Genomic DNA, 15,274 nt, shown 5'->3' on the forward strand with positions numbered 1-15,274 from the left:
TGCATTCTGAGACCAGCACTTGGGCACTGGGCTGTTCACCATTGTACAGCCAGAGGCCCTGTTTGTAGAGGCAGGTTGTGATTTAGCTCCAAGGGCTGTTTGTTCACCTCTAGGGTAAAAGGAAAAAGTGAGTGTCTGGCCTGGAGCAGGAAGACAAGATGGTGGACGGCCGCCAGCAACCTGTTAGGGCCAAGAAAAAGAAAAAAAAAATCCTCAAAAAAGCATTTCTTAAAGGGGCCATACTGTTTTTATTTATTTATTTATTTATTTTTGCTCAACAACTTTGGTCTCCCTCTTTTTTTTTCTCTAGATGCCATGCCATTTCCCATGGCTCCCCTTGGCTGCAAAGGATGAAACGGAGCCAATGGGAGCTGCCAGTCTCCATGGCTGCGGGGCCAGTAAATAAACAAACTGGGGCGGCCAGTTAATGTGTTTCTCAAAGTGATCACACAGAGCATTTTCAGAAACATTGCTCTAGAGGAAGCTAGTGCTGCAGTAGGTGGCTGAAAAAGCTTCAAGGAGAGTGACCTTGATTAAATTTATGGGTCGTTTCTTTCCTAGTTCTGCCAAAATCAGTAGTTAAAGCCTCTGGAGCCATTAGGACAAACCTGTGCTCTGTCCTGCCAGGGTCACTCATCTGCCCCTGTGGCACTGTGCCAGGGGCCACATTTTAGGTCTGATTCTTACATCTGACCTCCCATTTTGTACTTTCAAAAGCTGCTCGTAATTATGTGGGTTCCTTTTTTACCTGTCATGCCCTAAATGTCCAACATACTTGACAGGTTCCCTTTAATGAAGTGAACTGAACAGAATGCCAACAATAAGTCACAGGCAATAGAGATTCAGTCATGCAGAGTTCAGCACTAATTACACTGCTATGCAAATAACAGTTCCTGTTTCATAAGATGAGAGTGGATTCAGTGTCATCTGGTTTGATGGGTAATTCTAGGTTGTTCAGGCCAACTGTGTGGCATGACATTTGTCAGATGCCCATAAAGCAGAAGTGCATAAAAATATCATAAGTGAGCGAAAGCTGGATTTGAGAACCCTGATTGATACTTTTTAATGAAATACCATTCAATCCCTGGATTTAATTTTCTGTTTCCTTTTTCCAGTCTAAGGCCGCTCCAAAAATATAAATGAAGCTAAATCATTTGCTTCATTTTTATAGTCTCATTCATCAGGTCAGTGGATAGTGGCTTCCCATGGGACCCTGCAACCAATAGTAGCCACAAGGCCTGCTAGTGGTCATCAGGGAAGGACAGCAGGAGGTGAGAGAGTTCCTTACTGGAAGGGATGATGATCAAGCATGTTCCAAGCATTTAAATAGCATTGTGCTCTCTGAGCCCTGTGACTTTGGCTCTTGCAGATGTTACGCAGATGTTCACTGCTACCCCCTACTCAGATGGAACATGTCATACCTGCTCCATCTGCAATTCTCTGGTTCCACTGCAGTTATATTGTTTGTATTGTAAAGGGTTGTTCCTAATTCTCCTCTATTCGACAGGTGAAGCAGATTATGGAGGAAGCTGTGACGAGGAAGTTTGTGCACGAGGACAGCAGCCACATCATATCGTTCTGCGGTAAGCCTCCAAGGACAGAGTATAGAAAAGAAATGGACTCTGAGAAATTGACAGCCCAGCTCCATCTGCATTTTGGGTTGTTGCCACATTGCAGCATAGTTCTGGCCTGAGAACTTCCCATTTGAGTTCTTCTATGGCAGCGGTTCTCAACTTTCCCTGCACCACAGCTGCCTTCTGGCAACAAAAATTACTGCAAGATCTCGGAAGGCAGAACCAAAGCCTGAGCTGCCCAAGCCAACACTCTCTCTAATTTTTTCTATCCATGTGTGGGATAAATTTTATTATGTGCATCAAGGCATGTGCAGATGTGCACCACCAGTAGAAACCCATGCTACCAACTTGTGGGCACTCTTTTAATCAGCTGGGTGGCATGGGTGTCTGCTCAAGAGCACAGCTTACAGGCAACACTAGCCCAGGCTCCATCACCCTGGGTCAGGAGGAGGGCAAAGCCCAAGGTCAGGGGACTTGTAACCTGAACCCTATGACTCAGGGATGAAGTTCTATGATTTTGGCCTTGGGCGTGTGGCCTGGGCTTTGTCCTCAGCCCCAGCAAGTCTAACACCAGCCCTGGCAACCCCATTAAAACTGAATTACAAACCCTTTTTTTGATATCCCGATGTATTGTTCTTATGGTACCTTGTGCAAAGACCAATGAGTATCAGGGCCAAGAAATTAATCCTTTTGTCAACAAAATTAACCCCCAGGATGGTGAAAACGATTTAGGAAAGGAGAGGACAGAGATGTCATCTGCTTGTCTCATTTTAGAAAACAAATAAGACCAATGGATGTGGGGAGAGCTTAGTGTCTTTTATTTGTGTATAAATGGATTGAACAAAGGCCTTGTTATGTGAGGTTTGAATATTTTATTGTTGTGGTCAATGTATGCAAATGAGAGCCAGAGCTTTGGGAGACAGCCTGCTTCCTATTTATAAATGGTACATGTGGGGGTGGGAGCAGAGGTACAGGGAGCATGTCTAGTGAAGATTTTAAATCCTTTTAAAATTGTATTATGAGACCATATGGGAGATCTGCCTCCAGCCTCCTTTGCTGGTTCAATTTTTGGCATCTGGTCTTTGACAAGGTTCTTTACTCAGTTTATTAATACCTGGCTTTTGCCAGGTGTAGTGATAATTTTAACTTTTGGAAAACGTGTGCTAGCATGAGCCAGTTAAAAGAACAGTCAGGCAAAGCATGAAATGGCTCCCTAAAGGTTTTGCTTGGCTTGGCTGTGAGATGTGAACCCAGAGGTGAGTTTGCAGCAGGAATTGTAGAACAGAAATCTGGGGGGATTTTAGGAGCGTCCTTACCCATAGGTGTTTTTTTCCTTTGAACATTCCAGTACAATAGCGGAAGCAAGCTGCTTCGTTTTTCATTTTCCCATTGGACAATCCATCATCCAATTCAAGAGATTGCAGGTCTGTTTTCTGTTAGCCTGGTGCAAAGACAACCAGGCAAAGTGCAGCTTGGGAGACAAAATAATCAGGCCGGAGATGGTCAAGCTGCAGATCTCCATGGTTGTGTGTCCAACAAACAGAACTAATAGCCTCTTGCAGCAAACTAGCCAGTGGCTGATGGAGCAGCCTTCTCTGCTTCTTTGTTAGTGCTGCAGGGCTGGAGAGGTTTCTTGGAGATTGTCTCAAAGCAAATAACGCTGCTACTAGGTCAGTACATTTGCCACAATGTCTCTCTTTTTTTTTTTTTTTTTTTTTTTTGGAAGACCAGGGGGATGATGGAGATGGTTCTTGGAGCATCGCTGCGGCTAATCAGAAATGAGATTCTGGGATTAAGAGGCAAAATGAGGTGCTTTTCTATTGGTGCCTCCCAGTATTTCTCCCTGTGTAATGGCTCTTTCTTCTATGACTGGATACCAAAGCAGATAGCAAATGTGAAAAATCAGGACAGGGGGAGGGAAGTTATAGGGTCCTGTTCAGGTCAAAGCCTTGAATATTGGGATTGTCCCGATAAAATCAAGACATCGAGTCACCGTGTGACTTGAGCCTTTCTCTGCTGAGAATTCAGGAGTAGCATGAATGGTCTAGGCTACAGGGACCAAAGGGTAATTCTGCCAGTGTCGACTGTCAAAGATGATGCATTTGGCATGGAGGGGGCTAATGTGCTTCACCTCCAGACACACTTCCCCCTCCCCTCCATGTCAGGGTGTGACATTGCTGGGACTCTTCCTCTCTGACAGCCTTGTCCTAGTTTTGCAATGGCCACATGCTTCTGTGGCCTAACACTCTGGCTGGATCCCCACTCCGAGAGAACTGTAAACTAAGTAAATCTGAACTCAGATTAGCCACTTGGATATTAAAGTCCCTAAAAGAACTCTAGTCCCCCAGAACTGCCTGTGTAGAAGCAGCCAGTCTTTATCTGCACTGCTGGACTGTGATTGGCCTTTGCCTACTCCCAGCCCTTCTAGGTGTTGGAGAACCAACTCGCTAGTTCTGCCTACAGCTGTTAATGGGAGGCCTCTTTAGACAAGCCTTGGAGGTCTGAACTTGCACACTTCCCCTCCAGCTGAGCAGCTCCTTAGGTTGTGGTGTGCCAAGGCAGTGGAGTTTCTAGCAGGGGCAGTGAATGCATCGTTCCCAAGATAGATGGTTGACTCCTTTTAGAGAAGCTGTTTGACAGAAATGCAACTCAGCCAGTGGCACAGCAGAAGCAGAAGCAGCATGTGGGAGTCCTGTGGGTGGAGTCAGCCTTTGAAGCTCCACTCTCTGAGTTAATAGAAGACAGGAACATGCTGGGAGGGAATTCTGTTAAGGGTGTCTGGGAGGCAGGTTCTGGAACTTCTTGGATTGTCCAGACCACTGTGTGGTGCTGATAGCAGCCGCGGCAGGGACCCAGAAATCTGGTGGAAGGGGCCCTCTTGGGAGAATCTCCTAGACACATGGAGATGAATTCAGCCCAAGTGTAAGTGGATGCAACTCAGCAGAAGCCAGCTGAGTCCCACCTTGTTAAGTGGGCAGAATCTGAACTGGGCAAACCCTTCAAACAAACCCACAAAGTTCTGTCCCCCAGAAGCTTTATCATATTTTGGGATGAAAGCCCGCTACTGCTTCTTCACCTCAGCTTTGGGCCAAGTGCTCATTGATGTCGCAGTAGAGGTGTGTCTGGAGGCGAGGCTGTTGGCACTGGATAATGTAAGAGCAAGAGGTACAAGTGTTCTCCTCCGAGCTGAGAACTGAAGTGCACAGCAGCAACTTCCTTCCTGCAAGTGGTTTGTATAAAGCTGAGGCTTGAATTATGAGAGCTGAATCTGTCAGGGGTCCTGTCAGCCACCTCCACTCAGCCTGGCTCCCAGAGCTCCCAGAGCTCAGCCCTTGCCCTTTCTGTTCCTTTCAGTGTTGGTGCATAGTCCTCTGGACTTGGATTACTTTGCAGGGCTCCTAATCTCTTATCCAATTACCAGCTTTTCTGATGGCATATGAGATGGGATTTTACTTTCTCTGTCCATCTGTTGGGAATGTGGGGCTGCCTCGTTAGAGATGTTTCTTTATTTAAAAGCAGAATTATTGCAGTTCTGGAAACTGCCCCACCTGTCCTCCTCCTCCCTCTCGCATGAGCACCTCTTTGTCCTGGTATTGCAGTTGCCTCCTACTGCAGCCAGGAGGCCCCAGTGCCATATGACAACACCAGCGTGAACAACCCTCTGCAGGGCAGATCTGGGGGCCAAAACCCACTGTACAATGTAGGCACTGCCTGTCTGGCTTTGCATGGTTGGGAAACATGGAAGTATCTCATCCCTGCGGGCAGTGTTCCCTCTCAGATTTCCCCACCATGAATGTAGTGAGTTTTGGGCCTGTGCACAAGCATTGAGGTCATGTGCACTGGTTTGGATGTGTGCCACCGTGGCACCCAAGTTATTAACACACACACATTCCCAGCTGATGGAACGGAAACCCTTCTCTCCACCATCTGGCATGACCCGTTCTGAGCTGCCAGAGCAGACCCCACCTCCCCAGCCATGTGGCATGTCCCATTCTGAACCACTGGAGCAGACACCCATCCCCCCACTATGTGGCAGATCCCATTTCTGGCCCCAGGCATCAGAACTGGCTCCAGCCCCCCTGCCACGTGTTAGCCCCGGCCACTGGAGCAGGCCTCCCTGCCACTCAGCCACGGCAGTCACGACTCCCTGTCCCAGCAGCTGCCTCACCATGCCAGAGCAGCCAGCCCCGCCTACTGGAGCAGCCGCCTGCTGCACGAGAGTGGCTGTGCGGCTCTCCGGGGGAGGTGGTAGGGGGGAATAATTTTTTGTGGGCGGCTGCGCAGGTGCGCACCTTAACAGGAACTGTTCCTAAGAGGATGAGGAGATTCCCCAAGTGTACACTGGGCATTCTGGGCAGAAGCAGATGGTTCTCTCTTGCTTCCAACTCCAGGGAGAAGTGGGGTTTTCCGTGCTGACAACAGACGTGACTCTGGGAATCTGATTGCCTTCTCCCTGCTGCTCCATCCCTTCCCACGTGGCACATGTCTCTTGGAAAGAAAGTCACTAAAAAGGCATTTGAACCCAGCCTGAGGAAACAGCATTTTCAGCCTGTTGATGTTGCTCCTCTCCTTCATGGCTGCAGGACTCCCAGGGCAGTGTCCATGGCAACACATGCTGGGGAAAGCAGGCTCCCTGCTCCACAGCCTCCCCTATGCGTCGTGTAGCATCAAAACACCATAAGCCAGTCAGCTTTTCCACCCTTACCTTCTGAATAACACAGCCGGGAGCGTCAGTGGGACTGTGCGTGACCTCGAATGTGTCCCAGAAACAGGCCTCTAAATGGTCTCTGGCTCACAGCCAGTGAAGCTTTGTCCAGCACTGTCCGGTCCAGACTGACCCTGAATTGAATTTGCTGGTGGCCTATTCCCGAGTCATTGGGAGAGGCCTGCTGGTGCATCGAAAGGCCCATTCCCTCAGACGAGGCGGGGAGATTCTGAGCCACAAAATCAGTTAATTTCAGAGAACAAAAAATGAGAAAATAGGAGGCAGGGTGGGAGTCATGGGGGCAGAACCAGGGATCCAGAGGCGTTCACCAAACAGAGATGGGGGAGACTTTCCAGAAGCAGTTAGCTAAGGGTTGAATTTAAGACTTCTTATGACAGTCCCTGTCCTGTCTGGATGCCAGCTGGCAGGAGAGCAGACGCTGTCAGAGGAAAGGGAAGACAAAATCTCCCTAGACCACAGCTTCCTCGGCTGGCTATTGTGCCATCACACCCATCAGAGAGCTGCTGCATCATCAGCAGAATGCAGCAGGAACTCTGCTGTAATGCACCCCAGGCAGCCTTGCAGCGGGGGTTGGGGCCACTGGACCCCCTCTAGTAGTCCACTTACATCCGGAAGGATGAGACTTGATTGACTCCCACCAGGTGGCACGCTTACAGTGGCCGTGCTCATTGCTCATCTTGCACGCTGCATCTAGAGATCCCCAAGTACTGGCCATTAACAAAATTTCCCAATGCCCTGATGAGGTAAGCAGCAACAAACCCCAGTTATTGCAGGACTAGGACTGTAACTTGGAGTCCTGGGTCCAGATGGATTTTGCGTAGGAAGCAAAGAACGTCTTTAGTGTAAGGGGCTACTTGTTCGCTGGAGAGCATTTCAGTGGGAGCTGAAAACCCTCTGGTCCTGGCAGGAGCTGCCTTTCCTCGCACGAGCCCTGAGCACAATGGTGGGTGCTTGAATGAGACTCCTCTCCAGAGCTAGGAAAGCAGCCTGTTTGCTGTCACTCTTCTCCTGACATGACAGCCAGCCTTCCCTGCAGGCCCCGTGCCACAGCCTCTGCTCCCTGCAGGGCGGAGGCTCATCAGCTGGAGAGTAGAGCTGTGGAAGGTACTGCCAGACTGGACTGACATTCAGTGTTCCAGGCTGCTGCCCCAATGGGCAGAACTCTTCCCTCTGGGCTCTTGCAGACGGGAAGGTTGTTCTGATAGCTGGGTCCTAAGGCAACGACTTGGGGCTTAAAGGTAAAAATCATTTAAATATGTTTTCTTTGGGAATTAGTCTCTTGATCTGAACAGGCCTGCTCTGTGACTTGATTCTGGGATCTCAACACTAGAGAATGTCAGAAGCAGGGCCCATAGATAGCTCTTCAGCCCACTGTAACCTAGAGAAACTGTGACTAAACTCAAGGGATGCAGTAGTGTCTTAAAATCACCTCTCCCTTCACCCCATGCTACGTATTTTGAGCTGTGTTGTTCGGCAGGGGCAGCTGAGATGGGGGCAGGGATGTCTGGCTGCATGTATTCAGAGTGATATCTGCTAACTGCCCTGGGTAGTCAATAGGGTTGCCAGATGGTTTAACCAAAAATACCAAACACCCTTCCCTCCCTCCCTCCGCCACCGAAAAAACCCCCACCGGGGAAAAAAATTGTGTTAAGGGAAAAAAAGGGGGGAGACCAAAGTTGTTCAGCAAAAAATTATTAAGTAAAAAAATAAAAACCCAGCATAGCCCCTTTAAGAAATGCTTTTGAGGCTGCGGGTGGCCATCTGCCATCGTGTCTTCCTGCTCTGGGCCAAACAGCCCCCTTGCAGAACCAGGTAAGCACCCGGTATTTTCACCTCCTGGCCGGGAAAAAAAATCAGAAAATCAGAAAATACCGGATATTTTAGGTGTCCAGTATTTTCTATTTTTTTTACTGGACAGGAGGCGAAAATACCGGACTGTCTGTGTCAATACTGGACACCCGGCAACCCTAGTAGCCAACCCTGCTGAGATTGTGAACTCCAGAGTCTCTTCCAGCTGGTGCATCCTTCAGAGCATTGTTTACTAAGTTCTGAGCACATGGATATGCTCCACATGGCCTTTGCTGCTCATGATGATGCACAAGATGGGGGAAAAAACCCAGTTAAGGGGGTGGAGGGAAGCCTTTTGATTTTAACCTGAGCCCCACCTGTGTGGGGATCCATGAGACAGCCAGTGCACAGAGCCTGATGTGGTTTGATCAGCCAGCTGAGTGGTGTCCTGGTTAGTGTGGGTTGCCCGGAGGATAGGAGCTAAGAAGCCAGGAAAAGTGAATGAAGAGCTCTTGCATTGGAAGATGTGGGGAGCGGATAGTGGAGCTGTCCAATGCTGAGCTTGGGGTGCCACGCCAGGAGAGGTATAGGCCAGAGGCTGTCTTAGCAACTTAGCTCTCTGTACCTTGCACTGGGACCCATGGAGAAGGTGCCTCATTCTTTAGCATAGCGGCTCTCAAACTGTGGGTAGGGACCCCAAATGGGTCGTGTCCCTGTTTTAATGAGCTTGTGGTAGACTTGCTGAGACCTGGGGCCAAAGCCTGGGACTGAAGCTGGAGCCTGAGCCCCAACACCTAGGACGGAAGCCCAAGGTCTTGAGCCCTGAGTGGCAGGGCTCTGATTACAGGCCCCTCTCACCCACGCCCCCCACGTGGGGCAGAGGGCTTTGGCTTTGGACCCCACTTTGCTCTGGACAGCAGGGCTTGGGCTTTGACTCCCCACTGGGGGTGGCATGGCTCGGGTGGGCTCAGATTTTAGTACCTCCTCCTGGGGTTATGCAGTAATTTTTGTTGTCAGAGGAGGGCTGCAGTGCAGGGACGTTTGAGAACCGCTGCGAACACTGACCCTGTTGCAAACAAACGAGCGCTTGTCCTGGACAGGGCAAGAGTTTCAGAAGGGCAAAGCAGAGCCCTCCCTTCCTAGCTGGTGAAATCTGAGGTGGCTCCATACCCCTGAAAATCAAGCCCATAGTGTTCAGGAAGACACGATCCTCTTTGGAGACCAGCTCCCAATGCAGCCTATTCTTGCCAGGAAAGCAGAGCTCAGACAGAAAGCTGCTAGGCCATCCGCTGCGTAGCCACTTCTAATGTCTTCTTTGTGGGAGAAGGGCAATGTGGAATTTGACACCATCGGGCCAGGATTGAGGTGTTTAGCCAAAGCTTTCGGACACAGATGTGTGATGGCTGGAACAGCATCAGGGTGAGGGAAGCAAAAGGCCAATTATCAAGGTGCATTGGTGACGCTGTGTGTGCTATGGGTTGGGGTTGAGATGCATTGGCACAGCTTTGGGAGGGTGCTAGGAATAGAATGAAAGAGAATGTGGTAGATCAAGTTGAAATGCAGAGTTGTGTGCAGGCCAACGCTAGAAGAGTAGGAGAGCTGAGGGTGGGGGAAGGGAGAGATCATGTAGCTTATATAAGGTGCTTATTGTCATGTTCCCTAGGACATTGTCACGATCCTGCTAAGCACATATAATCCCCACGTTCCTGCATGATGGTGATCACCATTGGATGGAGTTTCTTGTGCCTATTTTGCTCTCTGTGAGTGCATGTGCCAGTCTGTACCAGCAGAGAGGCTCTCTGAAAGAGCAGAACTTCTAGGTGTGACTCACTCACCGCTTTCTGTGCAGTGTGAGGCATCACAGCCTGGAACTATTTCTAGCATCCTGCGCCACAGAGCTGAGGCATCCAGGCAATGGGAAGGGCTCTTTGGTCACGTGAATGATGTCATGGGACTTGCCAGTGGCTTCTGGGTATTTACAGCATAGTCTCGATCTGTTGCTGCCATTTAAATTTCAAGTCTGAAAGGGTCCCTGGGTGCTGTAGTAGGAGTTGGCTGTATAAAGAACGCAGTCTTCATAATCAGCAAAATGCCTTACAGGGGCAGCTTTCTCCTCTGCCGGGCTTTGTGATCTGAGCCCTCCCATGCCTTCTCTAACTAAAATCCCTGTTAATGAAGCTTCTGAGTGACAGAAAAGGGCAGCTGATCTCAGCAGTCCAGTGTTGCTGATTATGGAGCTGCAAGGTTTGGGGAAGATAAACGTGTGTTGACACCTGTCAAGTACCAACATCCCTTCCAAAGCTAAAATGAGTCCTCTGTGGTACTAGGGTTTATTCGTTCATAATGGCTATCCTGTGAATGAAGACATTAAATTAATTAATAAATGAATTTATTTAATACATAAATAAATACATTAAATTAATGAATACATTAAAGTTCCTCAGCTGTTCAGAGTAAATGTAAACACCCTCGGCCACATTCCCACCTGCTGTCCATCTGTCAAAGCCACTGTAGCCTTGTACGAGGAACAAAAAGTAGCCTAGTGGTTGGGCAGCTATGGGAAAAACATGGCTAGTTTGTGTGTATTTTGCTACAGATTATAATCTGTGGGGATAGATGGAATTTGCACTTGAAAATATATTTTTGTATGCACTTACCATGTTACAAAACTTTATTTAACGTGTGTGCATGTGCATGTGGGTGCGAGAGAGAGTTGGGAGGAGAGTTACTGTGAATTGTTCAGACACCAACCCCAAACATTCAGAAACCAGGAGCCAGCCCCCAGACATTGCAAGACTTTTCACAAATGTTTGGTTTCTTAATTCCGGTTTTTTAATCTTTCAAGTGCCCTGAGGTCACATTTTTCAGCTTTCCTTCTTCCCTCAATGAAAGCGGAAGGTCTCATTCTGTTCTGTGATTCCAGGAGCTGGGGCTTTCTGAAAACCAGCAAATACCACAGGATTCACAATGAAACTGAAAGTTGGCAGTGGTGATATAAAAACAGTGGGAAGATATTTTGCTTTTTTAAATCCCCATCATCAGTGAGACCAGTTCCTTGTCAATGGGGAAGTGAGCCCGTGTTTCAGTGAGGAGTACACTGTCTTCCACACGGCAACAACTGTAGGGATCAAACTGGGAATGTGAATGGTTAACATCAGTTACGGTTAGCTGGCGGCAGCGGGGGGGAGGGGGTGTAGAGTGCCTCCACCCACAGTATGCTGCTCCGGGGGGGGGCTACTCTGGCCTGGCTGGAAGCGGCTGGTGGGGGGGGGGCAGCGCTCCAGCCCCTCACTGGTTAACTGTAACCAGCAAACATCACCCAGTATGAGTGATGCTTACTGGTTAACTCATTAACCATTCAAATGCCTAATAGACACAGACGGAACTGAACCACGTAGTGCACTGGCTTAATCTGAATAGCTGGAATGGAGCTGGGCAGGCCTGGGGCAAGCCAGCCTCAGTTGCTAAGGAGACCAGCCTACACTGGAACCACCTGATTCCCCTAGAAAGGGCAGCAGGGAGCTGCAGGGGTGGGTGGGGGATGGATGCTCAGGGAGAGACAGCGCAATGGTGCGAAATGGCTGAGCAGGAAGACGTTTGTATTAATTTGTGCACTTCCTGTGAATAAAGTCAGACCCTCAGGAGAGCTGTGGTCATGGACTGATGAAAGCCTGCGTGGAGTGTAAGAAGCCCCTTGCAGGGGGAACTGAGGCGAGGTCTCACTTGCAGGCCTGCCCTGAGGCCACAAGGGGACGCTCAGGAGGCCAACAACTGTGGAAACAGCTGGGTAGTTAAAAAGCACGACCTTTATATCCTTAGGCTGTGGGCTTTTGGCAGCCGTTTTCTCTCCTCCCTGAAGTGTGACATGCCAGCTGGGCACAAGAAGATAGCCATGAGTACACAAGATCTGGAAGGCCAACTGTGTGTAACTGTCCTGCATGCAGTAAGCTGCCCAGAAATCTGCACAGGAATGCCAGGGAAACATTCAGGGTTTTACAGCGTTCTAGAGCGTCCTAATCCCAAAGCCAATACCACAAGCAGGTCTGATTTTGAAGTGATTACGCTGCAGTCAAACTGCAGCTTGTCCGTTAGGGCCTGTCTACACTGCCAGAAAACACCCAAGGCAGCTGGCTTGAGCTGCAAGGCTATAAAATTAGTGAAGACTTTCAGGCTTGGTCTGGAATCCAGGTTCTAGAGCACACAAGAAGCGGAGGGTCCCATAGCCTGGGAACCAGCCTGAGCCCAAACCGCGATGCTGCAATTATAGAGCCCTGCAGCCTGAGCCTCATGAGCTGGAGTCAGCTGACTCAGGCCAGCTGGAGGTTTACTGCAGCATAGGCATCCCTTGCCTCAGCACAAATCTCACTGTCAGCCAGGAGGATCCCTCTCAGCACAGCTTGTGCTGTCTGCAGAGACTGCACTTGGGGAGAACACAGCATGTTATTGAAATACAGCTTGAACCTCTCTGGTCTGGCACCCTCCGGACCTGATCGGTTCTACACCAGAGAATTTGCTGAACCCCGGGAGATCACTATTGTTTTGCAGCATTACCAACGCTGCCACTGCTTACTGGGCTGTTGGAAGACATGTTGGGGGTAAATTAGAGCTAAAGAACAGCACAGAACATTGAGAGCCAGGACTGGTGGCTGTAAAGAAACTATATGGGACCATAGGAAACTTGGCCACACCACGGTAAGTGGAGAACCAGCTAACTAAAATCATACCAGATCACAGATGTTGCCAGACCAGAAAATGCCAGACTAGAGATTTGACCTGTACCAGAAATTCAGCTCACTGCTCTGAATCGATGTCTCAAGGGAATGGGCTTATGCCATCTGCTTCTCTCAATTTTTTGTTCAGATCAGGATTAACCATATGTCATATGCCTGCACAGCTGCAAACTCCCCACTGTCTGTGTGGTAAGGTCAGATGCAGTGGTATGCGACACCAACTTCCTCGGCCCTGGGATCCACGTCTGGCAGGTCTGTGGGAAACGACTTTGAGTGTCTCCCTAGACATGCTCAGCCATTCAGGAAAATATTTTTACAAAAACAAGACACAATGCGACAGCCTAACTGATGCAGAAAATCCCCAGTGTGGCTAGCTCTTTGGTGAGTCCTTCTGGAGAGAAGAAACAGTCTGTCTGCCAGCAAGCTTATCCTGTCCACACCCAGATCACTAGCTTGTTGATTGGTGGGGCTTTGGTCACCCTATTGAAAACATTTTTCGATTGAGGCGGGCCGTATATCCTGATCCTCCCCAGGGGCTCAGGCAGGGAGATTGCCAGTAAAATCAGTGTGCAGGTGCATTGTTCTCTGAGGTGTCGCTGTGGGTGAATTTCCCTGTTTGCCAGGGGTCAGCATGGGGTGTTCTCTGCTACTTGGGATGTTGTAGGAACTGGCAGGGGCCAGATTCTCCAAGTCACTAGTTTTTAGACTAGCTATAGGCACAAACTTAGTTCTGAGAACTGAGCTAGAAAACTGCCCAGTTTGCTGTACTGCTGTTGAAATCCTTCGGTGTGCATGTGCTCCTTGCCCATGTTGTAACCAACCTATCGGCACTGAGGACGTCACAAATTGTCCATGAGAGCTGACCACTGAGAACGTCCCAGTTGGAGCAGGGATGGAACTCTGTCTGGGGGAGGGCAGCAGTGACAGACACTAGCCAGCTCATTCTGGTGCACTACTTTTAATAGCTGGTGTAAATCCAAACATACTTCATGTGAGAAACTCTCACCTAAAAGATGCCGTGCGAGACGAGAGCCACAGATGTTTTACTGTCTAGCTATCTGCATATATATACAGTCCTGCACAATTATAGTTAAGGGTGACCCAGGTAACAGAGAGCTGGCGTCAAAACCCCCACTGCACATACAGAAACACTTTGCATGCTTGCAGGGACTCCAACCTGCTTGCAATGCAGCCAGGCCTCAGGACTCTGAAAGGACTTCTGTATTGTCCAATAGGTTGGCTGCACTTTTCATATGTAGACCCCATTACAGTGTCTAAGGTTGCACTGTTGATGTCTTTGTGACTTCCTTGGAGCACCCCACTCAGGGCTCAGACCTCTGGCCACCACCTTTCTCAGGGTGGGCACCTGTGTTCCTTTCCCTCTAGGCCAGGGATCCTTCTGCCCGCCCTTATCACATCAGTGAATCTGAGGACCTGATGCCCTTTTTTCTGTCCAGAGCAATGCTGGGAGTGCAGTGACCCACCGGCTTTCACAAAGTGCACTCTTTGTTTAGAACAAAAGCACTCTAGCAGAGAAAAATGTGTCTTGGAAACTAGACAGCTGGTCTGAAAAGCTGTCTAGCCAGGCGTGATCTGTCTTCCTCACAAAGACTCTGGCAGGATCTAGAGTCCTTCACACCCTCTTGCTCCGTGTCATGTCAGTTCCTGGGTCCAGCGAGTGACCTCCCATCAACAACAGGTTGCCAGTCCGACACTTCTCAGTTCTCTATCTGCTCCCCACTCACACCCCGTCAAAACCAGCCAGTGTCCTGCAAGGGCTGGGTCATCTACAGCCTTGTTACTGTTCAGCAATTTGCATTATTTGCCCCACCCGATTTTAGTTCCTAAGAGTTGGCTGATGCTTCATTTGACTTCCCCTCACTTGCTGCATGGTTAGTCTTCTTTTAAGAAAAATTGCTCCCTTCCCTCCCAGCCAACCCACAATATGAAACGAGAGCAGAAACCGATCATGCTGTTTTTCATAAAAATCTATCCAATGTTTCCCAGTTTTCCACAGCAGTTGGCCTATAATCAAAGCATTCACTCAGCGCGCTCTGGAATGCATTCAGATGGGGAGGAATAACCAGAGACATCACGGGGGCAGTGCAGGGGGCAGGCACTTATTTTCTGTGTATCTTAATGAATTGACATGATTTTTGCTCATCGATCTTAACGTACTTGATTTTGAGTGAGAGGCATTTCTGCCTGTCCTGGTTTTGCCATAGAGTCCTTGCCACAAGCCCAATTTTTCTCACTTGAGAACAGCTCTACTGAAATCCAGAAGGGATGGAAAGGGTTAACTGGTTAACTGGTAAGCATTGCCTTACCAGCATGCCTACCTGTTAACCAGCATCCAGCTGGAGCAGCCCCCTACCTGCGGCACACCATGGGCAGGGGGATCTTCCAGCATAGCTGGGCCCATTGCATGACAGGAGGAGGGCTGCTCCAGTCCATGG

At 49.2% G+C, this 15,274-nt stretch overlaps 1 protein-coding gene across 6 annotated transcripts in view; it reads left to right on the top strand.

Annotated features, from left to right (window-relative positions):
* Positions 1 to 15,274, top strand: part of SGSM1 (small G protein signaling modulator 1) — a 95,686-nt gene that overhangs the window by 26,599 nt on the left and 53,813 nt on the right. For all 6 annotated transcript variants that reach the window (XM_075898859.1, XM_075898863.1, XM_075898860.1 and 3 more), the window contains exon 3: positions 1,508 to 1,583. In XM_075898859.1, coding sequence (XP_075754974.1) covers positions 1,508 to 1,583 — 76 coding nt within the window. The remainder of the gene's footprint in view (positions 1 to 1,507; positions 1,584 to 15,274) is intronic.

Source organism: Pelodiscus sinensis, chromosome 15 (assembly GCF_049634645.1).
Source record: "Pelodiscus sinensis isolate JC-2024 chromosome 15, ASM4963464v1, whole genome shotgun sequence".
Classification (NCBI taxonomy): Eukaryota; Metazoa; Chordata; order Testudines; family Trionychidae; genus Pelodiscus; species Pelodiscus sinensis.